The sequence below is a fragment of the Camelus bactrianus genome, chromosome 7, assembly GCF_048773025.1.
Source record: "Camelus bactrianus isolate YW-2024 breed Bactrian camel chromosome 7, ASM4877302v1, whole genome shotgun sequence".
Lineage (NCBI taxonomy): Eukaryota > Metazoa > Chordata > Mammalia > Artiodactyla > Camelidae > Camelus > Camelus bactrianus.
This window is the reverse complement of record NC_133545.1, coordinates 1,434,444-1,459,390: the sequence shown is the minus strand read 5'-3', so window position 1 is coordinate 1,459,390 and position 24,947 is coordinate 1,434,444. Positions and strand designations below refer to the sequence as shown.

At 47.9% G+C, this 24,947-nt stretch overlaps 2 protein-coding genes across 21 annotated transcripts in view; one reads left to right on the top strand and one right to left on the bottom strand.

Annotated features, from left to right (window-relative positions):
* Positions 1-24,947, top strand: part of RNF32 (ring finger protein 32) — a 45,955-nt gene that overhangs the window by 19,949 nt on the left and 1,059 nt on the right. For 14 of the 15 annotated variants that reach the window (XM_074366660.1, XM_074366661.1, XM_074366659.1 and 11 more), the window contains 2 exons: positions 2,544-2,711; positions 3,352-3,615. In XM_074366660.1, the coding sequence (XP_074222761.1) occupies positions 2,544-2,711; positions 3,352-3,588 (405 nt within the window). In that variant the 3' untranslated portion in view covers positions 3,589-3,615. Of the gene's footprint in view, positions 1-2,543; positions 2,712-3,351; positions 3,616-10,953; positions 11,041-24,947 lie in introns of those variants that run through there. The other variant, XM_074366663.1, reaches the window with a different exon arrangement.
* LMBR1 (limb development membrane protein 1) overlaps positions 11,562-24,947 on the bottom strand; it is a 122,399-nt gene continuing 109,013 nt past the window's right edge. For 3 of the 6 annotated variants that reach the window (XM_074366654.1, XM_074366653.1, XM_045522615.2), the window contains one exon: positions 11,562-14,694. In XM_074366654.1, the coding sequence (XP_074222755.1) occupies positions 14,609-14,694 (86 nt within the window). In that variant the 3' untranslated portion in view covers positions 11,562-14,608. Of the gene's footprint in view, positions 14,695-17,435; positions 17,598-24,947 lie in introns of those variants that run through there. The other 3 variants (XM_074366652.1, XM_010962958.3, XR_006727641.2) reach the window with 2 other exon arrangements.

The following is a 24,947-nucleotide window of genomic DNA, read 5'->3' as shown; positions in this document are numbered from 1 at the left end:
AGAGGGGATGTGGAAATCCAAATCCCTGTGCAGGTACATGTCCTCGCTGCATCTGCAAAACTGACAAGTCCGTTTCTCCAACTATTTACCCAGTGCGGCCTGGTCCGTGCACGGAGCGGGTGGTAGGCAGAGCGAAGTAACCGGCAGAACCGCGGGAACCCCCGGGGGCCAGGTCAGAATGAAGCGCGGCACCTCCTGCCCCAGACTGACGGCAGGCGCATCGAGGTGGTGCCAGCCACCCTGCTGATGGCGGGGGAGGTGGCGGCGAAGACTGTCCTCCCCAGGGCCAGCTGGGGGTCCGGTGCATGGCTGAGCCGAGCACCAGCTCTGCTTCCATCTCAAGCTGTGAGAGCTCCCGTATCGTCAGGACAGGCGCTTTCTGTCAGTTGCCCTGGGCCCGTGTACAGGACGCAGTACACGCATGTGTCTCGTCACACACGGGGGCCTGGAACATAAACACCCGTGTAAGATCATGTCGGTACTTGTGGCCTCCGCATGTACGTGGTGGCTCCCGAGTGACACCCAGCACTTGGAGTTGCGTGGTTATTTCTACAGGAACAAAGACTGAAGCCACGTTAAATAACTTTGACTCTTAAAAATGAATCAGGTAACTTCTCTGATAGCACTTCTCACAAGCGGCAAGAATCCCCTGGGGGGTGGAAAGCACAGACAGCTGCTCGCACCTCCAGGTCCTGACGCAGAGTCTGCGGCGCCCACGGGCTCCCAGGCGGCGCCGACGCCGCTGGCCCTGGCCCGGGGGCCACACCTGACAGTGTTGCCATGGCGTCACACCCGCGTGACTTCTCCAGGCAGTACTTCTGAACAGAACTGATCTGAGCCCACACCCCACAGCCCAGAACACTCTGTGAGGTCTGGAATAGTCTGTGATCTCTTTTTTCCTGAGGTAATAGGTTTGGAAGAAGAAAGAAAGGATCTCTCCTGTCAGGTGTATATGGAAACCATCTCACGCTTCAAGAAAACCCAATTACAGGAAATCTGAATTATAAAAAAACATTAATTGGAAGGCAGTTGTATGCATTTCCAAATACTTCTTCCTTTTATAAAGGACAGGGAACTTGTCTACTTTGAATAATTTATCTAGAGGTTGTCAGGTATTTGAAAGACTGAGGACCAGGGAAAACGAACCACTGACAGGTGGAGCCGGTATGTTAGGACACAGCTGCCTGGCAGGTGTCATTAGACTCCGCAGGAAACAACTGGATTCCTACATGGAAAAGCTTCTTCCTCCAGACCCCTGTGTGCTGGGGAAGGACGAGCCAGAGAGCCAGCAGGTGACAGCCGCCCGCCTCAGGGCTTCACACGCTCCCTGGCCATTTACCTCTGTCTTCAGAGGTTTAACACGGGTGCTGTCGCTGTAGCCCGAGGTCAGCTACCTCCCTGCGGCCCGGACATGATGTCGCTCTCCGATGATCTGGCTCTTCCTTGTGTGTGTCCCCTGGGCCATCAGGCTGCTCTGCCCAGGACGGGAGCCACAAGCCACCTGGGGCTGTTGAGTCTGAGAAGGGAGGCCAGTCTGAGGACGGCCGTGCACGACACACACGGACTTCAAGGCCACACAGGGAAGACTACGAAAGGTCTCGCCAGAAGCTCAGCTGACACCTCTGAGGTGGTGCCAGCTGGGATATGCTGGATTAAATAAAATACACTATTAAATTTAATTTCACTTCTTTAAAAACTCCTTTTTAATGTGGCTCCTACAAGTTTTAAGGTTGCAGGCATGGCTCACGTTACATTTCTTCTGGACAGGGCCGGTCCGGAGCAGCTGCTTGAGGCTTACACTTTAGACAGTTGCGAACACAGTGGTGCAAAGGGGCTTTTCCCCAAGTGTATCATACAGCACTTCGGGAAGACACGGGAGAGGAAACAAGACCGAATGCCGCCCTCCCCCCGATCCCTGTACCGGGTCCGCTCGGCCAGCGCCCCAGCCGTGCGCGGTCTTTTATCACAAGGTTCCCTCCCGGGAGCGTCACTGAGAGTCTCGATTTGAACCCGCTCTGATAATCCAGATCTTTACAACATAACTGACTCCAGGAACCTGCTCTTCCTTACGAGCCCATCTAAGGACACCGGCTTCTGGAATCCCGAAGCGCGGGGAACCACGGTATCACGCACCTCCCCAGGCATCCCTGTGTGTGCTCCTGAACAGCCGCGCAGGACTTACAGGGAGATGCGCAGGTCACCTGGAGCCTGCGCGGTGCAACCAGAACATGAGTACAAGCGGCAGCTAGCTCAACAAAGACCCAAAAACGCTTAAGACGCTGGATTTCTCATAAACCAGTAACTATAGGGCGTCATCTTTTTTAAAAAGCAGTGATGGCATTTTGATGGAAGGGCATTTGCAGGAGGGTTAAAAATTCTCACTTTGGAGACTGAAATCCATAGAGATGAGGGAGACTCACATGGAAAATATCTCCAAATTGGAGCAGCGGCCACGCTGAGTCTAGAGCGTGTGTGGTGGGGGCGGGGCAGGGGGCAGTGTCCTCACAGCAGCTGTGAGTGACGGTCTCCCCCCGGGTCCTCAGTTCACAGAAATCAGCCACCGCCTGCTGATGTCCTACCACACGGACACAGAGGAGCTCCTGGCCGAGATCGACCGCTGCCTGGCCGTGAACCGCAGCGTCCTCCAGCAGCTGGAGGAGAGGTGTGGCCGCGAGCTCACGGACGAGGACTGGGGGAGAATCCAGATGCAGGTGGGCCCGGGCGGTGGGCGGCCGGCGGCCGGGATGGAGGGACTCCCCGGGACGGGGGGCTGGCACCCGTGAGAACCCGGACCTGCGCCAGCCGCTCTGGGGCAAGGCCAAGGCCCCGGAGCGTGGATTCTGCTTTGATGGTGCCGTTTTGTAAACGGTGAAAACACCAAGGCAGGCACTCCCCACGGTCCCCCGGAGTCTTCCTGCGGGTCCCAGCCTGCCCCCTCTTGCTTCTGTAGGCGCTGTGAAAGAGGGCGCCTCAAAACCCAGCAGAGGAAAGGCTCACCTAGAAAATCACAAAAATAGGAAAATTTATAAAGAAGTTTAGCAGCTACACAGAGTCAAAATTTTTGCAAAAGGCTACACTTTGTTACTTAATTAAAAGAAAACCCGTGTTACTGACGTTCAGCACTTCATAAAGTATTTTGATCTCACAATGGGTTACCACGGGTGGGTCACATGCCTTTCCGTCTTTCACAAGAGCAACGGCGCCCACGTGTGTCCAGCGCTGTTTCACCGCAGAACGGAACGGCTCTGCTTCGGACCCACGTCGGCCGGGGTATCAAGCTTACTCAGGGTTAGGCCACTTCTGTTAGGATGGACGAATAACCACGTGACTCTCCCCCACCCCCGCCCGCAGGCTCTGCACCGGGGGGCCCACGAGTGCCCCATCTGCCTCACCGCGCTCTCTGTCAGCGGCACCCCCTCGGGGACCGGCCCCCAGCAGCCCCGGCGGGAGGCCGTCCTGCTGTCCTGCTCGCACGTGTTCCACCGCACGTGCCTCCTCGCGCTGGAGGAGCTGTCCTGGGGGGACGCGCCCCGCCACGCCTGTCCCCTCTGCCGCTCTCACTATCAGAAGAAAATCCTTGAATGTTGAATTCCTAGTCAGGGAAAGGCTGTATAATTCTTGGGGGGGTGGGTAGCTTGATTTTGGATGCGCTGGGAGTCTGGAGGTGAGCACTGCGTGCATTCTGTTCTCCGGTGAAATAAACTCTTAGTAGTTCTACTCAGGAAACCTAACATTTCCATCTTTCGTTTATAAACCGAAAACTTCAAATTCGTGAGTTTAATCAGTTGAAATAAGTGAGGAGTGGATTAAAAACTCCGGCTTCAGAGGTTCTGTGATTCACTGACTTGCTCTGAGTCCAGTGGGCCGGCTGGGGTCGCTCATAAACAGTAAATGGGCCCTGTTCCTGCCCAGTAACCTGGCGACCTGGCCCGTTTCACAGCAGCTCCGACTGGCCCGGGCGTCCGCCCGGCCCCGTGCGCTCAGCCCTCTGACCACAGCTGGTCACCCTGAAGCTTCTTTAAAGCAAGTGCTTGAGGCCTTCTGCCGCCCCAACACTGTTTTGCAGTAACGGTTTTACTTCTGTGGGGCAGGTTACTGTTAGCACTCTGACAACATAAAACCCAAAATGTCAAAATAAAATGTTAAGTGGCTTTAACATCAGAAAACTGTAAACCACGTACTAATGCCTCAGAGCCACATGTAACATTTAGCTCACACATGAAGAAACCCACGGAACCTTCCTGCGAGCCCGCTCGTTCCCAGCAGCCAAGCGCAGTGCCGCTGCCCTCGCTGCCGGACCCACGAGACCCCGGATCTCAGCGGCGAAGAGAGGCCCATGAGCTGCGGGTGGGGGGGCCGAGGGGCTGCTCCCAGTGGCCCCTGGGAGGAGCGGGCAGAGACATTTGTGGGCACACTTGTCATGGGCACAGAACAATCCCCTGAAGACGTACTAAAGTGTATGTTCCTATTTATTTTTCTCTCATCCTTTTAAAACACCAGTGTGGTATGTTTTATTAATAAACAGCTACATACATACGTATGTCACTTAAATGAGTAAGTCCACACATGTCGGGATGGAGTTCCCCGTCACACAATTTGTAGACCAGCTTGGAGAATGATCTGAACACTGAGGAAACACTCCTGCTGGGAGACGCAGCCAGGAGCTGGATCACAGACCTCACCTACCGGGCAGAAGGGCCCCCTGGCAGACACCTCTCCCCATGCCCTGAGAGGCAGTCTGATTCTGTGCCCCACCCGTGGAACCCGGGGGAAGAGCCCAGGGGAGCACGGGTCACCCCGTGACAGTAAGAGGCCACTACAGCTTTGTGTGGCCACGTCCCAGGTCCTGTTCCCGGGCACGGTGACTGGGGGGTGCTGCCCAGATCCCCAGCAGTCCTGCCTGCACTGAACCCACTTCTCAAGCTTTCCCACAAATCTGAGCTATCACAAATCCTTCTGGTAAACCCTCTTCCTGCCTAAGTGGGCAGAGTCCACTTCTGCTTTCTGCACCCACATAATCTACTGACACAGGCATCAGTTAATTGTAGGCGACGGGCACTCAGGGAAAACCGGCGGGCGTGGAGGTCTGGGAGTGGCCATCCTGGGGGATGGCGGCAGTGAAGAGCCCACGAGTGTCAGGGAGGACTCTCACACAGCTGGGAGTCAACGGCAAATCAGGCGATTTTCGTATTAAAAAGCCTTCTAGAATGGCATGCCCATCAAAAGCTTGGGGAGACCAAGTTATGACCACAGAACAGCAGAAAAAGGACTTCAGTGGAGCAACTGCTTTTCTGGACAGTTTGAAGATGACAACCGCGGACACCACGCAGACCTCTGCACGATCACAGAGCAGCCCCCTCGGGCCTGGTCTGGAAACTGGCCACGGAGCGCGAGGCTGGGCCCTGAGAGGCGTGAGTCTGGTGGGGGCTTACTCCAGGGAGGAGAGCCCTGCGATGGTTAAGTCCGTCGTCATAATCCATAAGGCTCTGGAGGTTCTTTCAAGTGTGACTTTACCTTCCCAGGGGGCTTGGTGTCTGGCCTATTATCATTTTGATTAGTACATCCCAGTTCTGTTTCACCTGCTCGGGGACATGCGGCAGTAATGCCTACAAACAGCCATGTTTACTTCCTGCTCGTCAGACGGGGGCTGGCTGCTCTGCGGTCGGCTCAGCCGGGCTCGGCTGCAGGCTGAGTTGGACCCAGACATGTTCCCTGAACTTTGTGGATTTGGTTTCTGGTACCTGTGACCGAACAGCTCTGACGAGCCAAGGCAGCACAAACTACAGTGGAAACAAAGAAGAGAAACAGACAAGAGTGGGGACGGGGGCGGGGCCAGAGGGGGCTGAGCCACAGGCCGCCCACGCCCACACATGCCCCAGCTCGCTGATAGGGACCCAGAAAGGAAAACCACGTGTTCTGCAATTCCTCACATCCAAGAGTTAAGAAGAGTTCGGGAAGAAACCAGCTTCTCTCTTGTTTTGTGAAAAGTGCCTCCTCTTTTATTTTTTTGAATTGGGAACTGGGGAGCCGGGGGCGAAGTACGGCTTCCATCTTCCTTCGGGAGAACGGCTGTGGGGAGCCGGCCGGCCATGGCCCTCCAGGGCTGCCTCTGCGCTCCAGCTGAGGCCACGTGCTCCCCAGGCTGCTCCTGAGCCCACGGTGGTCCGGGCCACACCCCAGGGGAGCCCACCGTTCACACAGATACCATATGAACTCCCACTCACAGACCACCACTCCTTTTACTCAGCTGAGACCGGGCTTTTCCCACAGAGGCTGCTGTAAGACATAACGAACGAAACGGTGTCCCCTTTGGCACCCAAGGCGCAGTGGTGAGCTTCACGGGGCAGATTTTATAAAACATTCCTCATGCGGGCTGAGGAGCTCACACCACGGTCCGCGTACACTGATACACCTTGATGGACCGCAGGGTGTGGAACAGTCAACTCCATCCTGGGGAAGCTGAACGCCTACGAAGGACACCTGAAGACAAGGCCACCCTGACTCTCTCCGAAGGGAGCACCAGCAGCCCCAGAACGCGCACCTACGGCAAGCAGCACGTGGGCGCGTCCCTCGCGCTAGTGGCGGCAAACTGATGCCTCCTGCCGCTGAGCAAGTGACGGGTTAGTGAAGAAAGCAGCTGGTTATTGATCCCGATGATCAATGTTGCCAGACTAATTTTTAAAGAGAGTATCTCTCACTCAAAAGACACTGAATCTTTTGACACTGACAACAGTATGATATTGGCATAAAAACAAATAGATCAGTGGAACAGAACAGAGCCCAGAAACAAACCCATGCATATGTGATCGATTAATTTACATCCAAGGAGCCAAGAATATACAACGAAGGAAGGACAGGCTCTTCAGTAGGTGCTGATGGGAAAACTGGACACCCACATGCAGAAGAGTGAAGCTGGACCTGTCTCACACCAACTCAAGTCAACTCAAGATGGACTTAAAGACTTGAACATCAGACCTGAAACCATAAAACTTCTAGAAGAATCCACAGCTGGTAAGCTCCTTGATACAAGTCTTGGTGACTATTACTATTTTTTGATTTGACACCAAAAGCAATACAATAAAAGCAAAAATGGAGAAGTGAAACTACATCAAAAAGCTTCTACAGCAAAAATCAACAAAATTAAAAAACCTACGGGATGGGAGAACATACTTGCAAAGCATGTACCTGGTAAGGGGTTAGCATCTAAACTACATAAAGAACTCATGCAACTCAACAGCAAACCCAGATAATCTGATCAAAAATGGGCAGAAGATCTGAACATTTTTCCAGAGAAGACTTACAGAGGCCAAGAGACACAAGAAGCATCACTCAACGCAAAATACAAATCAGAACCACAGTGAGACACCACCTCATACTTGTGAGAACAGCTATTGCCAAAGAGATAAGAAGTAACCAGCGTTGGTGAGGGCGTGGGGAAAAGCGAACACTTGAGCACTGCTGGTGGGAATGTAAACTGGTGCAGCGACTACGGGAAACAGTATGGAGGTTCCTCAAAAAATTAAAAACAGAACTGCCAAGTGATATTTAGTCATTCCACTTCTGGGTGTGTATCCAAAGGAAATGAACTCAGGATCTCGAAGAGACACCTGCAGCCGCGTGTCCGCTGCAGCGTTACAATAACCACGTCGGGAAGACAGCCTCGAGTGCCCATCGACGGAGGAACGGATAAAGAACGTGTGGGGGGGGTGTGTGTGTATACCCAACGGAGTGTTATTCCACCACAGAAAAGGAAATCTTGCCATTTGTGACGTGAATGGATAAAACTTAAAGCTATCATGGTAAGTGAAATAATTCAGAGAAAAACAAATACCATGTAATCTCACTCACATGTGGAATCTAAAAAACAAAAAAACGAACTCATAGATACAGGGAACCAATTGGTGGCGGGGGGCAGGGTGGTGGGCAAAATGAGCGAAGCAGGTCAAAAGGTACAGGCTTCCAGTGACAGAGTAAGTCTGTCCTGGGACGCGACGCACAGCAGGGACCGCAGTTAACCGCACGGCGCTGGAACGTCAGATGCGGACCTTGTGCTTTCTGCAGGGAGGGGAACACACACCTAACTTACCTAAAATGGTGTAAGAATTTTTAAAACCTTTCCCCCTGGTTCCCATGATAGTGTTATAGGATAAAGTTCTCTACAAGGCCCCATAGCCAGAAATAACATTCGTGAGGCTAGGCCAAAACCTGTCTCTGCCCAGAGAGTGATCTAAGACCCAAGGTTACACTGACAGATGCTCCAGTAGTTCTGTTGAAAAACAATGAGGTTCTCCGGCCTGCTTGTGGAAAGACCTCCAGTTTGTCGAGGACAGAGTGCATTTATGATTATCTCTGTTCAGGTTCAGCCTGGCTGACCCACGGCTACGGGGCTGAGGTGGGCAAGCGGGGACCACGGACAGCCACACTCAGAGCACAGGCCTCCTCCGTCCACTCCCTTCAGCTGCATAGCCACCACCCTGGAGGCACCTTGCAGGCGGGTTAAAATTATTAGTTACATGTTTCTCAAACAAGTAGAATTATTTTATGGCGTAATTCCTCATTACATGATGTTTCTGAAATCTAGAAATAATTTAGATGTACAAAAAAAGTCATAACAACAGAATTCTCATTCACCCTTCACCCGGTCTCCCCCATGGGAACATGCCATTGTAAAATTATCTAAACCAGAAACTAGCGCTGATACAATGTGTTAACTCATCTACAGATTTGGTCAACTGTCTCCGGGGTGTTTTGCGGACAAGAATTTTGTTTGCCAACAAGAAGTTAATGTCTAAAAGAATGCATCCTCCAAATTGTGAGCTGAGTGTTACGTGGTGATGTCACCACGCTATGTGGAAGCTTCCCTAAGAGGAGCCACTGACAAGAGGTCCATGAAATCAAGAGCACGTTGAAGCATTCTTGATTCCACACACGAGATTAGTGTTGGGAACGTGAAAGAGGACAATACTCTCCCAAACAGCTTGAGACACACTCGTCAGAGGTCCAGGATACAGAGCTTAGAAAGAGGCATGATTGTTATGGACATGCAGTTTATGAACAAGGCACTGAAATCACACCTGTTGTTTAAAATACAAATTGCCACCGCCGGCGAGGCACCTGGGGAAACCGCGCGGCTGCCCCAGGACGGGCTGGAGCTGCGCTCAGGTGCTCGTGTCTGACCTGACCGGTGGCCTGAACACGACAGGCGCGGCCCTCTTCCCGCGGAGCCCAGGGGGCCGGGCACCCAGGCCCTCCGACTGTCCTTGAGGTGAGCTTCTGGTCTGAAGCGGCTCTGATCCCAGTCAAACACCGGTCACGTCCACGGTCCAGTCAGGAGGAGGGTGTGGTGCCTCTCCCGGCGGACTCGCTCCTCTGCAGGTCCCACACGAACGTCCGCCCCAGCGCCCTGCTCGGACCTCGGCCACGTGGGCCACGCTACCCGCTGGGAGCCGGGGACACTGGCACCCTGCGGGGAACTGGAGCTGGGCTGCTCAGCGAGGAGGAGACCAGCTGCTGTGTGGGAAGTGAGTCTCCACACAGCCACTGCCGCGTCCCTCCGTCAGCGTGACTCCAGAGAGAGGAATGGCTGGTTACAAAAGTGAAGCCCTAGAGGTAGTGAGGTTTGAGGGGATGAAAACGTTCCGGGATTCCACGGTGATGTTTGCACAACCCGTGAATACACTTAAAGAAAAAACCCACAGGCCCCAAATGGCATCACCTTGCTCGAGCCCACAGCCTCGCACCCACGCCACCAGAGGCTAATCCGGATTGACCTCTGTGGCATCCCTGCGTGGCACCAAGGGCAACATGCCCCACAGACCCTCTCCGTGTCCCCCGGGGAAGAGGGAACTCACATGATAAATCCCCTGCTGTTCCCTTCCCCCCAAAATGATGTCTTGGCCTAAAAATAACCTATTCTCTTCTCTGGTGAAGAACTCCCTTGGCCTACCCTTCTTCCTGTAGAAACCTTCCGCCTTGCACAACCCTCGGGAGCTCCCTTCTAGTCGCCGGGTGAGATGCTGCTCGAATCACAAGTTACCTAACAAAGCCAGTCAGATCCTCAAGTTTACTTGGCTGAATTTTGGTTTTGAACACTAGACACCCATGACCTGCATGCTTTGAGAGTGAACTTTATGGTGTGTGATCAGGCCCCCCAAGATAAACTTCTCCTGCTCTCTGCTCGCCCTCACCTGCGCCCAGGCACGTGCCTGACCTGCCCCCGTAGTCACAGAGCCTAGTCAGTAATGGCCGTGGGCAGGCCCCCAGCCCCGGTGGCTCCTGACTGATCCAGTCCTTACATCAGGACGGCCCCATGAGGACAGCTTCCCTGATAACCGATGAGCCAACCTGACGTCAGTTCCCCTGTAACTGGAAACCTTCCTCCCCCTGCCCCATGGCCTGGGGTACGGCTCCAGGACCTCCTTGCTTCTGACACAAGATCCCCCGCCCAACAGAATTCTAATGCCGCCGCCTCCGGGCTCTCTTTGGTCTCGGGCTGGGTGATGACAGGGTACAGCCCAGCCTGTGGTAGGTGAGTTACGGCTCAATGCAGGTAGTCAGGGGCAAACATGGGCAGAGTGCGCCAGCCACATCCAGAACAACTGGGTTTTGTCTGAATTTCCTGATCGCATTTGAGCTTGAAGAAACTTTCTCCGAACTGAATCACAAAGAATTGGAAGTTAAATAACTTCTCTTGACAGCGAGCCCCCAGCGCTACTCCTCTAAGATGTATGGATAAATCACCTAGTTTTGAAATTTTATAATCCACTTTTTAAGAGTTTTAGCAATTTCTACTGATTTTAATGACATTCTTTGCAGTGCAACAAGTAATCTGCATATGCAATCCTTTTGCTTCAGTGGCATTTGTAATAATGAATTTTACCTGAACAATATTCAAAGTCAAAAAAAGGTCTTTGTATCCCTTCTTTCAACCACATTCATTCTTCTTTCAACCAGGAAATGACTTGGTGGTTTCTGTCCAATATTTTAAAAAACAACAACAAAACAGAACAGAATATACCAGCATGCATCTCGCACAGTAACGTAAGTACTGTTCTGTTAAATGTTTGTTTATATGTACAGAAGTGTGTGTGTGTGTGCGTGTGCGTGTGCGTGTGAGTGAGTTACAGTGGCCAAAAGTCTGAAAGCCACTGACCCAGAGGCTCCTGCTTGCAGTGAGTGAAGCAGAAGCGAAGGGCATCTACCTCCCCGGCACTCCCCGGACTAGGCCGCCCAGACCACATTCAGGTGTGGCTCAGTCCTTCAATGGAAGAAGTCAGAGAAATCAAATCTAAATAATTTGAACAATTAAATAAGCTAACAACCGTGATTTCAATTATTGATGCTACATTTTAGGTTGCAAGAAACTGATACACAAAAACTCCCCAACAAAAAGGCAGAAAACACCCACCTCCTCAGCCCAGCGTCGCACCAGGGTCATTATTGCCCCTAATGACACCCGAATGACAGCAGCCAACATACACCACTAAGTTTTAGCCATGATGGTCTTTAAGATTAAAAACACAAAAAACAAACACACATCTGAGTGCTTGTAAACCAAAATGTGAAATCACTTTTTTGTAAACCTTTAATTTCTGAGATATTTAAAGTCACACTAAAGTATCTCACAGAAACAAACAAGACTGACTTGTAAACAAAACACTCTGTAAACAAAAACAACTTTCCATGCATCCGAACATTATTTTTAAAGGAACATCATACCAATGTTTTTAAAGTTTAAAGTCAGTACTGCACGTATGCTCATATTTTTCAAGAAAATTACTGTGAGAACTGTCCCCTTCTCCTCTACGTACTGTGCGAACCACACAGAGAGCCACACAGGGCTTTCAACATGTAAGCCTGTGTTGCTGGCATGTCAGGTGGTTACTGAGGCCACAGGCAGGTCGACTGTGCTCCAGCAAAGCCAGGCAGGTGTCAATGCCCTACGGGCAGGTGTACATGCAGCCTGGACGCAGCCGAGAGTAACAACCACCAGGGGTGGGTCACTCTCCTCCAGCGTCAACCCTCAGCATGGCACTGAAGGCGCTAACGTTCGTGTGCATGTCTCTAAGTTTCATATAAAGTCTTATATTTTGAGCAGGTCTATTTTTACACAGAATGTACATAAAGCTAAATAAACATTAAATCAAAGAAATGTCTTGGAAAATCAGTAAAAATCATTACAAATGTTAAATCTATAAACTTTCTAACTGTACAACAATTTACTTAAGTACCGCAGAACCAACTGACAATGAGAACCAGTGGGGCCCCTCAGAAGACCAAACCGTGGCCCCCAGCGCCCGGCTACAACAGGCCCCCGAGGGGAGAGGAAATCAAAGCAGCACGGGCTTTAATGTGGTCCCGACGCCCTCCATCCCCGAGGAGGAGGGCAGCCCCAGGCCCAGCGGACTGCCAGCGCCAGGACCTTGGAGCTGAGGCCTCGCCGCCCCTCCTGCGCCGGCGCTCACAGCTGCAGTGGCAGGACGCCCGTCCTTCCGGCCCCACAAGGGCTGGGCCGCAGTGCGCTGCCACCCGCTCCTGCCGACGCGTCATACACCAGCCCCCGGCGAGGGGCCCAGAGAAGCACCTGCACTCACAGTGAGGGTCTCACTCAAGAGGCAGATTCTCACGTGTGTGACCAGGGACACACTAGGTGTCTGTACACATCACCTTCAGGCCGGGCACCTGACGACCTGCACCCATCTCCAGAAGGCACCTGCGACCCCAAAACAGCCCCTCCACGTGCTGCGTGTCCTCTAGTTCAACACGGCTGTGAGGAAGCATCCAGTAAGAGCTTTAGGAGTCTGTCACACACCTTACTCCTAACTACTCCAAGCCCGGCTTCACTTCTGTCCTGGGAGGAGACTTTCAAGTGAACAGGGAATTGATACAGACATTGAAAAGTTCTGTACTTTACTCAAAACATCTCAGGCACCTTCCGGACGCCCAGAACCCTCCCTCCAACGCGCCCTGAAGCGGTGGGAGCTGAAAGTGACGTTCGCTTACTCAGGGGGGTCTCTCTGCTGCCCCTGGCCTGGTCTGCTCGGAGCAGGCAAGTCTGAGTGAAAATCAAGACTCACAATGAACACGTAAATAGGTAGCATTACCAGTAAAATCAGAAAGCAGACAACTGTCACTCATTCTCCCAGTATGTGGGTCTTACGCTGAGAAACTCGCCCGTACTAGACTGGTGGTATGTAGTGAACGTTGCTTAGAATCATAAAGTGCTCTTCTATTTTAAAGCTAAGCTGCACTGCAACAAGGAGAGAAGCTCGAGAGGGAGTGCAGGGGTGTAAACACAGGAGAGGCACACACAGCAGAGTGTACGTAACTTTTTCTTATTATTTTAGCTCTGAGTGGAAACAGCCCGTTTTTCATAAATTTCTCTTAAAAAAAAACCCTTTAAATTCAACCATTTGAGAAAAGTGTTCTTTTCTTTTGTCTGAACACAGACACTCACCAGCATACACGCAGCGCGCATGAACGTGTGCGTTCCCAGGGCCGCAGGCTGAGCACGCGTGGCTTCTGGTGCTCTGTCCCAGCGGGCAACACAGGGTGTTTATTCAGTGGCCTCAAAGTCCAGAAACCATCCCAAGGGTGCTCTGCAGTCTACCAGCTGCATGCTCATCAGGGACCCGGCAGAACCCCCACCCCGCGGACACTGCTGCTGCGCACTGTGGGGCTGGACGGTCACTGCTTAGAGCCTGAGCGCTAAGTCGGCGAGCACAGAAGTGACACAGCCTGAGGAGTGTGGCACTAGCGGGGCTTCTACCACAGAGCACTTAGTTTCACAGGATGGACACAGGAGCACAGAGAATCAAGGGATTTCTGAAAAAAAAAGTTTAAAAACAACTGAGTGTACGTACAGCCTGCAAGGCAAAGTCTAAGTTACAAGTGCGCTCAGCGCCGGCAGCCCTGCCACGAGAGGTAACGGCGACTCAAGCACGGACGCCGCCGGGCAGCGGCGCTCGGGAGCGCCTCCACGCCGCCTCTCACGCCGGACAGAGCAGCTATTCCTGTGGCGTTCTACCCAGGCTCCGGTTTTGAAAGAATGTTGTATTTTTCCCTTGACTCAAAATCCAATCAATGTCATTTTGTAACACAAATCAGAACCATGCCTTTGCCTTTTCCTTAAGGAAGTGAAAACCGTAACTTGCAACCGTTGCAGTCCCAGCACTCCCACTGTAATGACACCTGCAAATCTTCGTTTCTGGCAGAAACTTCACGTCTAAATACCGAGGGTACCTTCTATGTAGGTGTCTACCTTTTGAAGGAAATATATGAGATTCAACTGAATCCTCAGAAAGCCCCCAAGTTTGCCTTTTCTGACATTCTCACGTGGGTGGTTCTGCCAAGGGGCATCGGCAAGCGTGTCCGCAGAGGACCGAGCTGTGCTCCCTCAGGAGCCTGCGCATGGCTGGACACTACAAGGTCCACCCCAAGGTTAGATAAAAAGATGACCCGCGACAGCCAAGCTCTCAGATTGTGAAAAGGGGACACTGACAGGCCCAGGCCCTGACCGTGGGCCACAGCCGGCGGGAAACGTGCCTGACCGGCAGGAATGTCACAAGTCTGGGTCTCGGCTCTTGATTGCAGAGAGGTGCTGCATGTCTCACAGGGCTTTCTGGTGCCCATTTGCAGAAGGCTTTGCTGTTTCTGAATCCCTTGGAGTATTTGATAAGTGAAGTTTATGAAGCCCTGCAGAAAAATTGAGACAGGGTGAGAAATGCTGCACTGTGGAGAGGCAGGAAGAACGTGGGGGCTCCCGAGGAAACCCTGCCACGCGGGCCAGACTCCCCGCAGGATGGCCGACCCCTCTCCCTACTGTGGGGCCAGAGCTGAAGACAGCTGCCCCACAGGGAGCCGCTCCTTCAGTCTGCACAGCCCCACCCCGCTCCCCTCCACACTGATCCCACAGCACCTTCTGGTAAACCTCCTCCTCCCCAGCCCCCCGCCCGTCCCAGGGAACATGACCTGAGACAAGTACGATCCCGCTTTTGTTTCAAAATACCCCCCAGTGCACACAGGAAACCATGTGGGAGGACACCAAAATATGAAGCATGTGATTAAAAAGAAAAGCAAGGGGAAACTACCAAGAAGAAAAAGAGAAAGAAATGGCAGAAGAACAAACTGAACGTAAGTAGCATTCCACTGCTCAACGATGCTTCACAGAGTGAAAGATTAGCACCACCTTTCAAGTGAGGTTTCTTTCCCTCTGTATCACGCAGCAATTACTTGCACAATGTATCAAACCTCTAGAGCAACATTATGGCCTCACAGGGAGAAAAGTCAGAAGACACTTTCAGAGTTTATGTGGCATTAAAGCTCTAAGCACTTTGACAACCGGAGCACAGAGACACGGAGGAGCACACAGGCACCACGTCCGTGGGAAAGATCTTGAGAAACAATTTTTATGAGGCTCAAAAACATGCTTAGATAAGATTACTTTTCCCCTAAAATTCCAGATGGTTGTCTACCTGACTGGTGTGCAATTTTACATCACTCGTAAACCAACACAGCACTCCAAATTTCAAAATTTCTATCACCTGCATATCTTAATGAAAGAAAAGGTAAGCTTGAGCCTGTCTGTGCTGGATGAATAGGAAGGGAAAAAGAAATCAATCCGGCCTTGGGAATGGCCATGCCACGCAGTGACGAAAGGCGCACCCCACTGCTGGGCAGGCGGAGCACGTCACCCGGGCCGGCCGGAGAAGGAAGCGGGCAAGGAGGACCGCAGCCTCGCCGAACAGGGCCACACACACGCACGCACACACACACACACGAAGGAGGAAAAAACGGGGGGAAAGTTAAATTTTATAATCGAATTATGACATCCAGTGAAATCACATTTATGACCTCAGGTCACTCGCACGCTGTGTGCGCTTCACGCAGGCCCCCGCCAGGTCGGAGGCACTGCCTCCCTGGAGCCCCCCAACAGTAACAGGAGGCACTTCGGGGAAAGACCGCCTATCAGATGTTTCACATGACCCTCAGCAATTCCACTGCCTCCTGTGGCCGCAGGGCCGACACAACACACACAGCCTCGCCTGAGGTTAAACCCTATCCTGCTGCTTTCACAAAGGCTTCCTTAGCAAGGTGATGCCTAGAACACCCAGCTCAGATGCTACGCTTCCTGCAAGGCGTTTACTACCATCTCACTTCCGTGAGCCGTGAGCAGGAATTTATCTGAGATTATGGCTAATATTACTGATGCTACAACAGGCTTAAAAATGAAACTTAACTCTAGACACGTGGCTGAGAGGGCTGTCTGATGACCACTTTGTCTTTAGACTTTAATCTGACCAGCACCAGGGAGCCTAGGCAATAAAACTCATAAACTCTCTCGTGCTTCAGTTGAAATAAGATGTAACTTTTCCCTTTCGGGCCAACATCTCATCAGCCACCCTGCTCTCAGGGTAAATTTAAAGTAAAATACACATGAATAGATAATGTGAAATCCCTTTTCCTCCCCAGAGGTCACCCGTTCAACCGTTGGGGCTGGAAAGGCCTAGTGGTGTGCTGAGCACTGCTGCTGTTCATCAGGTTTAAGCCGTCTGAAAGCAGGACATGATGGATCAACCAACATGGCGCCTCCCACAGTAGCTAAAAGCTGCGAAGGGACGTGAAATGTGAGCGTTCAAATGATGCCAGTCCAGCTAAATGAGCTCCTGGCAGGACTTCCTACAATAACTCACTGCCTTTCCCTTCTTTTATAAAATTACACACCCTAAACCCAAGGGGGTTTACCCAGCAAGACAGTTTACATTGTCCTAGTATTCCTAAAACATAAAGCCTGAAATATGTTTAGTACTAATGTTGAAGCAAGCATGGCAAATACATTCAAAGGTTACAGTTACACCCTTCAGACCTCAGCCAAGCCTGTGAGGTTTTACTAGTGTCACAGTGCACGTGACTCAGGGAACACATGGTAACAAGTGCCCTCTCTCCTGACGCCAAGGATGCTAAGATTTTTATCCTGAATTACTACCTGACTTACTGAAGAGAATTATAATTTGGGTCAGCCTGATACTTATAAAATCCAATCCTCAAAAAAATTTAACTAAAAAATAAGAAGTACCACTACCAGAATAGAAGCACAAGCTCCTCCTCACCTTGTCACAACTACCATCACCATCATCACAAGACAGCTACTGTTTACTGCGCTCTCACGGTGTGGCAGGATCATGCCCCGGCCCTCAGGAGAAGTATTCCAGTTAACACTCACAACGTCCTAAAAGAACGGATCACCACCATTTTATACGAGGAAGGTGAGGCTCTGTGAAGTCGTTTTACACAAGAGCATGATCAATAAGCAGTGGGCAGGGGTGCGGCCTCCAAGGTTCTACACATCTGGAAAGTAAGCAGCTGCAGACTTCAGATGAGCTGAAAGGTCAACGCCGTTAATAAGCAGGAAGAGCGCCCACGGAGCTCGGGATTACCTAGGGCCTTGAGCAGCTCTTCTCGCACAGCAGACGTGAATTTTCTGACCAGACACAGTGTTGTCACAATAGCAAAAAGCAAATTGTAGGATAACACAATATAGAAATTTCCCAGCCAATTAAACCTTCCAAAGTCTCCAAGTAGATCAAATCTAGTGATTCCTGTTAAAAATAAATAAAATAGCCCTTAATAAAATCAGGTACAATAAATATATATATATATATATATACACACACACACATAAAACATAATAAAGTACAAATCAGACAGCTCAGATTCCAGGGACTTCCTCATTTCTGTTAGTGGGCACCCCGTTTAAAACTCCACGATTGTCATCTTGCGGGAAAGCCTCACAGCCCTGACCGACTTTGCCCACTCTTGCAGTCTCGTGGAGGTGTAGGGGGCAGCGGGGCAGCGGCGGGCACCCTGCCACTCGCTCAGGACTCGCACTCACACTAGCCAGGGCCCCAGTGCTTCTCTGCGGGGACCACAGTGCGCCCACTCAGCTGACACGGGAAACAGGGTCGTGATGGAGAGACACCCGACGAAGCCCCCGCCCCCACCCCATCCTCTCCCCGCGCAGGCCCCTGCTTGCGCCACCTCCTCGGAGAGGGCACCCGCTTCCCCCCCCACCCCACCCCCAAGCAGCTGCCCCTCCGAGGCCCTCTGCCCTGACAAGGTTTCTTCTCAGCGCGCGCTGCCGGAGCACGTCTTCCCCTTGCCGGCTCGCTTGCGGCCTAGCTCGCGCGATGGCTTGTTAAGTCCTATGCGAACAGGAACTCGGTGGTTTTCTCTCCTGTAACCCCAGTGCCCAGAGCGGTGCTCTGCATGTGCTCCAGCTTACTACGCAGCGAATAAACAAACGGGGGTTCCTTTCCGAGGGGGAAAAAATCCCACAAACATTATCCATCTGAACTGGACGCCACAGGGCTGTGGGGTAAGCGAAAATCCGGAAATGCAGTGTGGTTCCATCACATCTGCTTTGACGTTACCTAAAACTCAGCTGTTCACATGTACAAATAAGCCTTTTATTTAAAAAAAAATCTGAATAAGTAAAAAAACATTCAGGTGGACAGTCAAGTGACAGACACCAGAAACGCTGACCTTCTCCAAGGAAGAAACTGAAGAGCTGCTTGGGGCCGCGTGAAACTTCACCACAAAGGACTGTATAAACAAACCCAGGGACCTTTAATTTTATGGGTGGTCTAAGGATTTCAAGAATCACTGACTGAACTCAACTTCCCCTCATCAGCCGACTTCTGGACTTAACTCTCACCCTCACTCCGTGAAATCACATCACCCACTGTAGGGGCAGACTCCACAGAAGCAGCTTACAAGGACAAAGAGAAAAATAGCGGGTTTCAAAAAGCAGCTCTTCTGTAGCCTCATCGTCCCAGGGCCAAGGTATACAAAGCTGAGGGACAACGATCCACCATAATGTTTTAAAGAGAAGAGAAATATAAAATTAATGAAAGCATACAATAAAACGTCTGTACAGGAAGGTAGGTAAAGGAAGGTAAGAGGGACCAGACCCCAGCAGAGCACGCAGGGCAGGTCGTATCATGAGGTCATAGCAACCATCCCAGTGGCAGTTTCTCAGACAGAAGCCTTAATAAGGCTGAATTTTATTAAAAGGAATATATATATATATCTAATTATACATATTATTTTTAAAATGAGGTACCATTTAATTTAACCTAGGAAGTTATCTGTAAACAAGGTACTGTCCTCCCAAAACAGACTTCAGTATTTTCACGGCTCAGGGATCCCAGATAAACAGTTTATTTGATCTTCAGGGCCAAAGACTCCTGAGAATCTGGTGAAGGCCACAGATTTTTTCACAAGAAAAACACATACGTGCGTGCGTGCACACACACTGTGCATGTTGTGAAGCTCATTTACAGAGGGACTGGCAAACCACAGAATAAAACCCTTGCCCAGAGACTCCAAAAGGGTCTTAACCTGGTCTCAAAAGTTTTTGATTAAAGACCACCATTAGCAAAGATGAAACCAGAATACGTGTACCCATTATATGTGTACTTCAGTTATTACAAACTATATATGCTCTATTCACCGACATACGTACTATATACACACAGAACAAAGACTTTTAAAATTACAACAATAAAGACAAACACAAGTTCTTAATAGTTTTTTCACACAGCCCAGTGACTTTCTTTGTGAATCCGTGGAGAACAAACCTGACTTCGGAAACCACTGGTGTGTGCTAAACAGTAACTCGGCCATCACCTAGAGCTGGGCCCACGGACCACGCCACGACAGCGCCACACGAGAGTGAAGGCTGGGGGCAGACGTGTTCACACAGCAGGAACGGAAGGTGTGTGTGAACAACGGGAGAGCGCTCTCATTAGAACTTTCTACGGGACTCAACTTGGTACCTTGAGAGTCAGGGTCAAGACCCAGTAAGAAACAGCAGGCGAAGAGCAAGCCCCTCATCAGGCGCTCTGGCCCCCAGGACACTGAGGTGGCCTCGCAGACAGAAACCCAGGAGCCTGCTGCTGCAGCGCACTGAGGCCCTAGACAAACGCAGATTGCAGGGACCAGTTCTAAAGACCCTGCTGCTTCAAATCTAATGTTTTAAAAATCTAACTCATACTGAGTAAAAGACTACTCTGGCACCCCACAGCTCTTCAATTCTGAAAATCTTCTGTGAGACTAGACAACAAAAAGCCTTAAATAATCACTTTGCTACACTTCTGAGAGGATTTTGTCAGAGCAATAATTAAATTATACAATGTACTTTTAATTTTTTCTTTCCGTCTTACTGAGATATAATTTATATACCTCACCGTGTAAGTTTAATCTGTACAGCATAACGATGTGACTTACATACATCATGAAACAATTATCATAGTAGGTATAGTGAACATCCATTGTCTCAGACAGACACAAAACTAGAGAAATAAAATTTTTTTTTCCTTGTGATAAGAAGTCTTAAGATTTAACCTGTTAAACGAATTTTCATATGTAACAGACAGCAGTATTAATTACATCTATCATGTTGTTACCGTATCACATCCCTGGTATGTATTCATTTTACAACTGGAATTTGTACCTTCTGACCACCTTCATCCAACCCCCCCAGCCCACATCTCTGGTAACCACGAATCTGTTTTTCCCCGAGTTTCTTTCTGATGCATAATCGCCCTGCAATGCTGTGTTAGCTCCTGTCACACAACACAGTAATTCATTGTTTCTGTACATCTCAAAATGATCACCATGATGTCTAGTTACTACAAATCGCCAGCCGGGCTATCACACAGTTAACTAAATGCCTCACACTGCACATTTCACACCCACCAAATTGTTTGTTTGCAACCCTAAGTCTGTAACTCTTAATCCCACACCTATTTCTTCCCTCTCCGCCCTCTGGAAACGATTTGTTTGTTCTCTGTATCTATAGTTCTGTTTTGTTATGTTTGTCCATTTGTTTTGTTTTTTAGATTCCATATATAAATGAAATCATACAGTATCTGTCTTTCTCTGTCTGACCTATTTCACCAAGCATAATACCCTCTAGGTCCACCCTTGTTGTCACAAATGGCAATGTTTCATTCTTTTTAATGGCTGGGTAATATTCCATTGTGTGTTTGTGTGCATGTGTGTATACACACACACACACACCACATCTTTATCCATTCCTCCATTGATGGGCACTTAGATTGTTTCCATACCTTGGCTACTGTAAATAATGTTGCAATGAACACAGGGTGTATATCTTTCCTAATTAATTTTATTGTTTTCTTCTGATAAATAACCAGGTGTGGAACTACTGGATCATATGGCAATTCCATTTTTAGTTCTCTGAGGAATCTCCATACTATTCCCTATAGTGGCTGCACCAACTTACATTCCAGCCAACAGTGCACCGGGGTTCCTTTTCTCCACCTCCTCACTAACACAGCTGTTATCTTTTTGATAATAGCCATTCTGAAAAGTGTGAGATATCTCATTGTGGTTTTGGTTTGCATTTTCCTGATGATTAGTGATGTTAAACATCTTTTTATGTGCCTGTATATCTTATTGGAAAAAAAATCTGTTCAGATCCTCTGTCCATTTTCTAAATCAGGTTTGTTTTTGATGTTCAGTTGTATGAGTTCTTTGTATATTTTGAATATTAGCTCCTTAGCAGATACATCATTTGCAAATATCTTCTTCTATTCAGTAGGCAGCCTTTTCATCTTATTCAGTTTCCTTCACCATGCAAAGGCTTTTTAGTTTGATGTAATCCCATTTGTTTATTTTCGCTTTTGTTTCCCTGGCCTCAGGAGACAGATCCCAAAATACATTACTAAGACTAAGAGCATACTGCCTATGTTTTTTCTAGAAGTTTTATGATTTCAGGTCTTATATTTAAATATTTAACCTGCTTTGAATTTATTTTCGTACATGGTGTGAGGGAGTAGTCCAGTCAGATTCTTTTGCATATAGCCATCCAGTTTTCACAACACCATTTATCAAAGAGACTGTCTTTTCCCCATTGTATATTCTTGCCTACTTTGTGGTAGATTAACTGACTACAGATGCATGGGTTCATTTCCGGGCTCTCTGTTCTGTTCCATATCTATGTGTCTGCTTTTGTGCCAGTAACACACTGTTTTGATGACTACAGCTTTGTACTATAGTTTAAAATCAGGGAACATTGGTATCTCCAGCTTTTTTCTTCTTTCTCAAAATTGTTTTGGCAATTTGTGATCTTTTGTGGTTTCATACAAATTTAATTGTTCTAGTTCTGTGAAAAATGTCAATATTTTGACAGGAACTGTACTGATTCTGTAGATTGCCTTTGATAGTAAGATTATTTTAACAATGTGAATTCTTCCAATCTATGAAAACAGTGTTTCCCTTCATCTGTCTGTATTGTCTTCAATTTCTTCCATCAGTGTCTTACAGTTTTCCAAGCACAGTTCTTTTACCTTCTTATTTCTATATACCTGGTATTTTATTGTTTTTGATGCAATGGTAAGACTGTTTTCTGAATTTCTCTTTCTGATAGTTCATTGTTAGTGTATAGAAGTGCAACAGATTTCTATATGTTAATCTGTATCCTGCAACTTTATGAAATTCATTGATGAGCTCCAGTAGTTTTTTGGTGGCATCTGTAGGATTCTCTAAGTATAGTATCATGTCATCTGCAAACAGTGACAGTTTACATCTTCCTTTCTAACTTGGATTCCTTTTATCTCTTTTTCTTCTCTGACTGCTATGGCTAGGACTTCCAATACTATGTTGAATGAAAGTGGCAGAAGTGGGCATCCTTGTCTTGTTCCCAATCTTAGAGGAAATGCTTTCAGCTTTTCACCACTGAATAGGATGTCAGCTGTGGACTTACCATAAATGGCCTTTATTATGTTCAGCTATTTTTCCTCTACTCCGTTTGTGCAGTTTCTATCATAAATGGATGCTGAGGTTTGTCAAAAGCTATTATCTATTCAGATGATCATATGGTTTTTTATTCTTCAATTTTTTTAATGTGGTATCATCACATTGATTGATTTGCAGATATAGAACCACCTTTGCATCGTTGATTGTGGTGTATGATCCTTTTAATGTATTGTTGGATTCAGTTTGCTAAGATTTTGTTGAGAATTTTTGCACATGTTCCTCAGTGATATTGGCCTGTAATCTCTTTGTGTGATAGCTCTGTCTGGTTTTAATATCATGTTGATCCTGACCTCATAGAATAAATTCAGAAGCATTCCTTCCAATGCAATTTTCTGGAATAGTTTGAGAAGAATAGGTGTTAAATCTGCTATAAATGTTGGGCAGAATTTACCTGTGAAGCCATCTGGTCCTGGACTTTTGATTTGTTGGGAGGTTTTTTGTTGTTGTTGTTGTTTTAAATTACTGATTCTATTTCATTACCGGTAATTGGTCTGTTCATATTTTCTATTTCTTCATGGTTCAATCTTGGGAGATTGTACATTTCTAGGAATTTGTCCATTTCTTCTAGGTTGTCCATTTTATTGGTGTACAGTTGTTCACAGTAACCTCTTGTGACCCTCTGTATTTAGGTTGCAACTTCTTTTTAATTCCTGATATTGATTTACCTCCTTTCCCTTTTTTTCTTAATCTGTCTGGGTAAAGGTTTATCAAGATCATTTATCTTTTCAAAGAACCAGCTCTTAATTTCATTGATCTTTTCTAATATGATTGTTATTTTTTTAGTTTCTACTTCATTTATTTCTGCTGATATTTATTATTTCTTTCCTTCTCCTGACTTTGGGTTTTGTTTGTTCTTCTTTATCTAGTTCCTTTAGGTGTACAGCAAGATTCTTTACTTGAGACTTTTCTTGTTTCCTGAGGTGTGCTTTTATCACCATAAATGTCCTTCTTAGACCTAGTTTTGCTGAACCCCACTGGTTTTGGATCACTGTTGTTTTCATTTGCCTACAAGTATCTTTTGATTTCTCCTTTGATTTCTTCAGTGACCCACTGGTTGTTTAGTAATATATTGTTTCGCCCCCACACATTTGTGCTTTGTGAAGTTTTTTTTTTTTTTTTATTGTAGTTGATATCTTGTCTGACAGTGTTGCAGTCAAAAAAGATGCCTGATATGATTTCAATTTCCATAAATTTACCAAGACTTGTTTTGAGGCCTAGCAGGTGATCTATCCAGGAGAATGTCCCTTAAGCACTTGAAAAGAATGTGCATTTTGCTGATTTTGGAATGGAATGTTATATTTATATATATATATATATATATATATATATATATATACACACACACACACACACACACATACATACATACATATATATATAGAGAGAGAGTCCATTTGGACTAATGCACTTTTTTATCAAAAGTACTAACACTTAAGAAAAAGTAACAATATGTAAAGTCATAATAAGACTTATTAAACAAATATAAAATACTTCAAAATCTTTATTTCTAGAGAAAGATATAAAAGGCTACTAAGGTAGCAAATTTTAAAATACTACTAACAATATGAAAATTTCAATTATCAAATGTTGTTATTTAACTCTCCTAGCCAAATAATGAAATGCTTATTCCCATTCAGAGGTTCATTTTTTAAAAACATAAGTAAAATATATATATACCAGGTAAGAACTTAGCTTGTTAAGCAGTGGCTAAGCATAAGGTCACATTATCTGGATTACCTGTTAATAAAATACTCTTCATAACAAATCGCTTATCAGCTCCCTGCACTAGGATTTCAACTGAAAATGTTTTATGCATAATTCCTTGAATAAAAATTTTTCACTCATACCTATAAAAGAACTAAGGTACAAAACAAAACTGCATTTCAAGAAAGAGCAGGTTACTCCACCTACAGTATGAGTCAAGAGAATTTACATTTGTTAGCCCACCTGAGTCAACTCTGACTTTTAGCAAGTACATTCATGTTCCTTAACTAGCAAGAAGCTGAGAGAGAATTTATAAAGCTTGACACACTAAAAGGATCATTAGTTAACTTTATCAATAAATCATGTGCCCTGGAATATCACACAAATGGCTGACATGAATA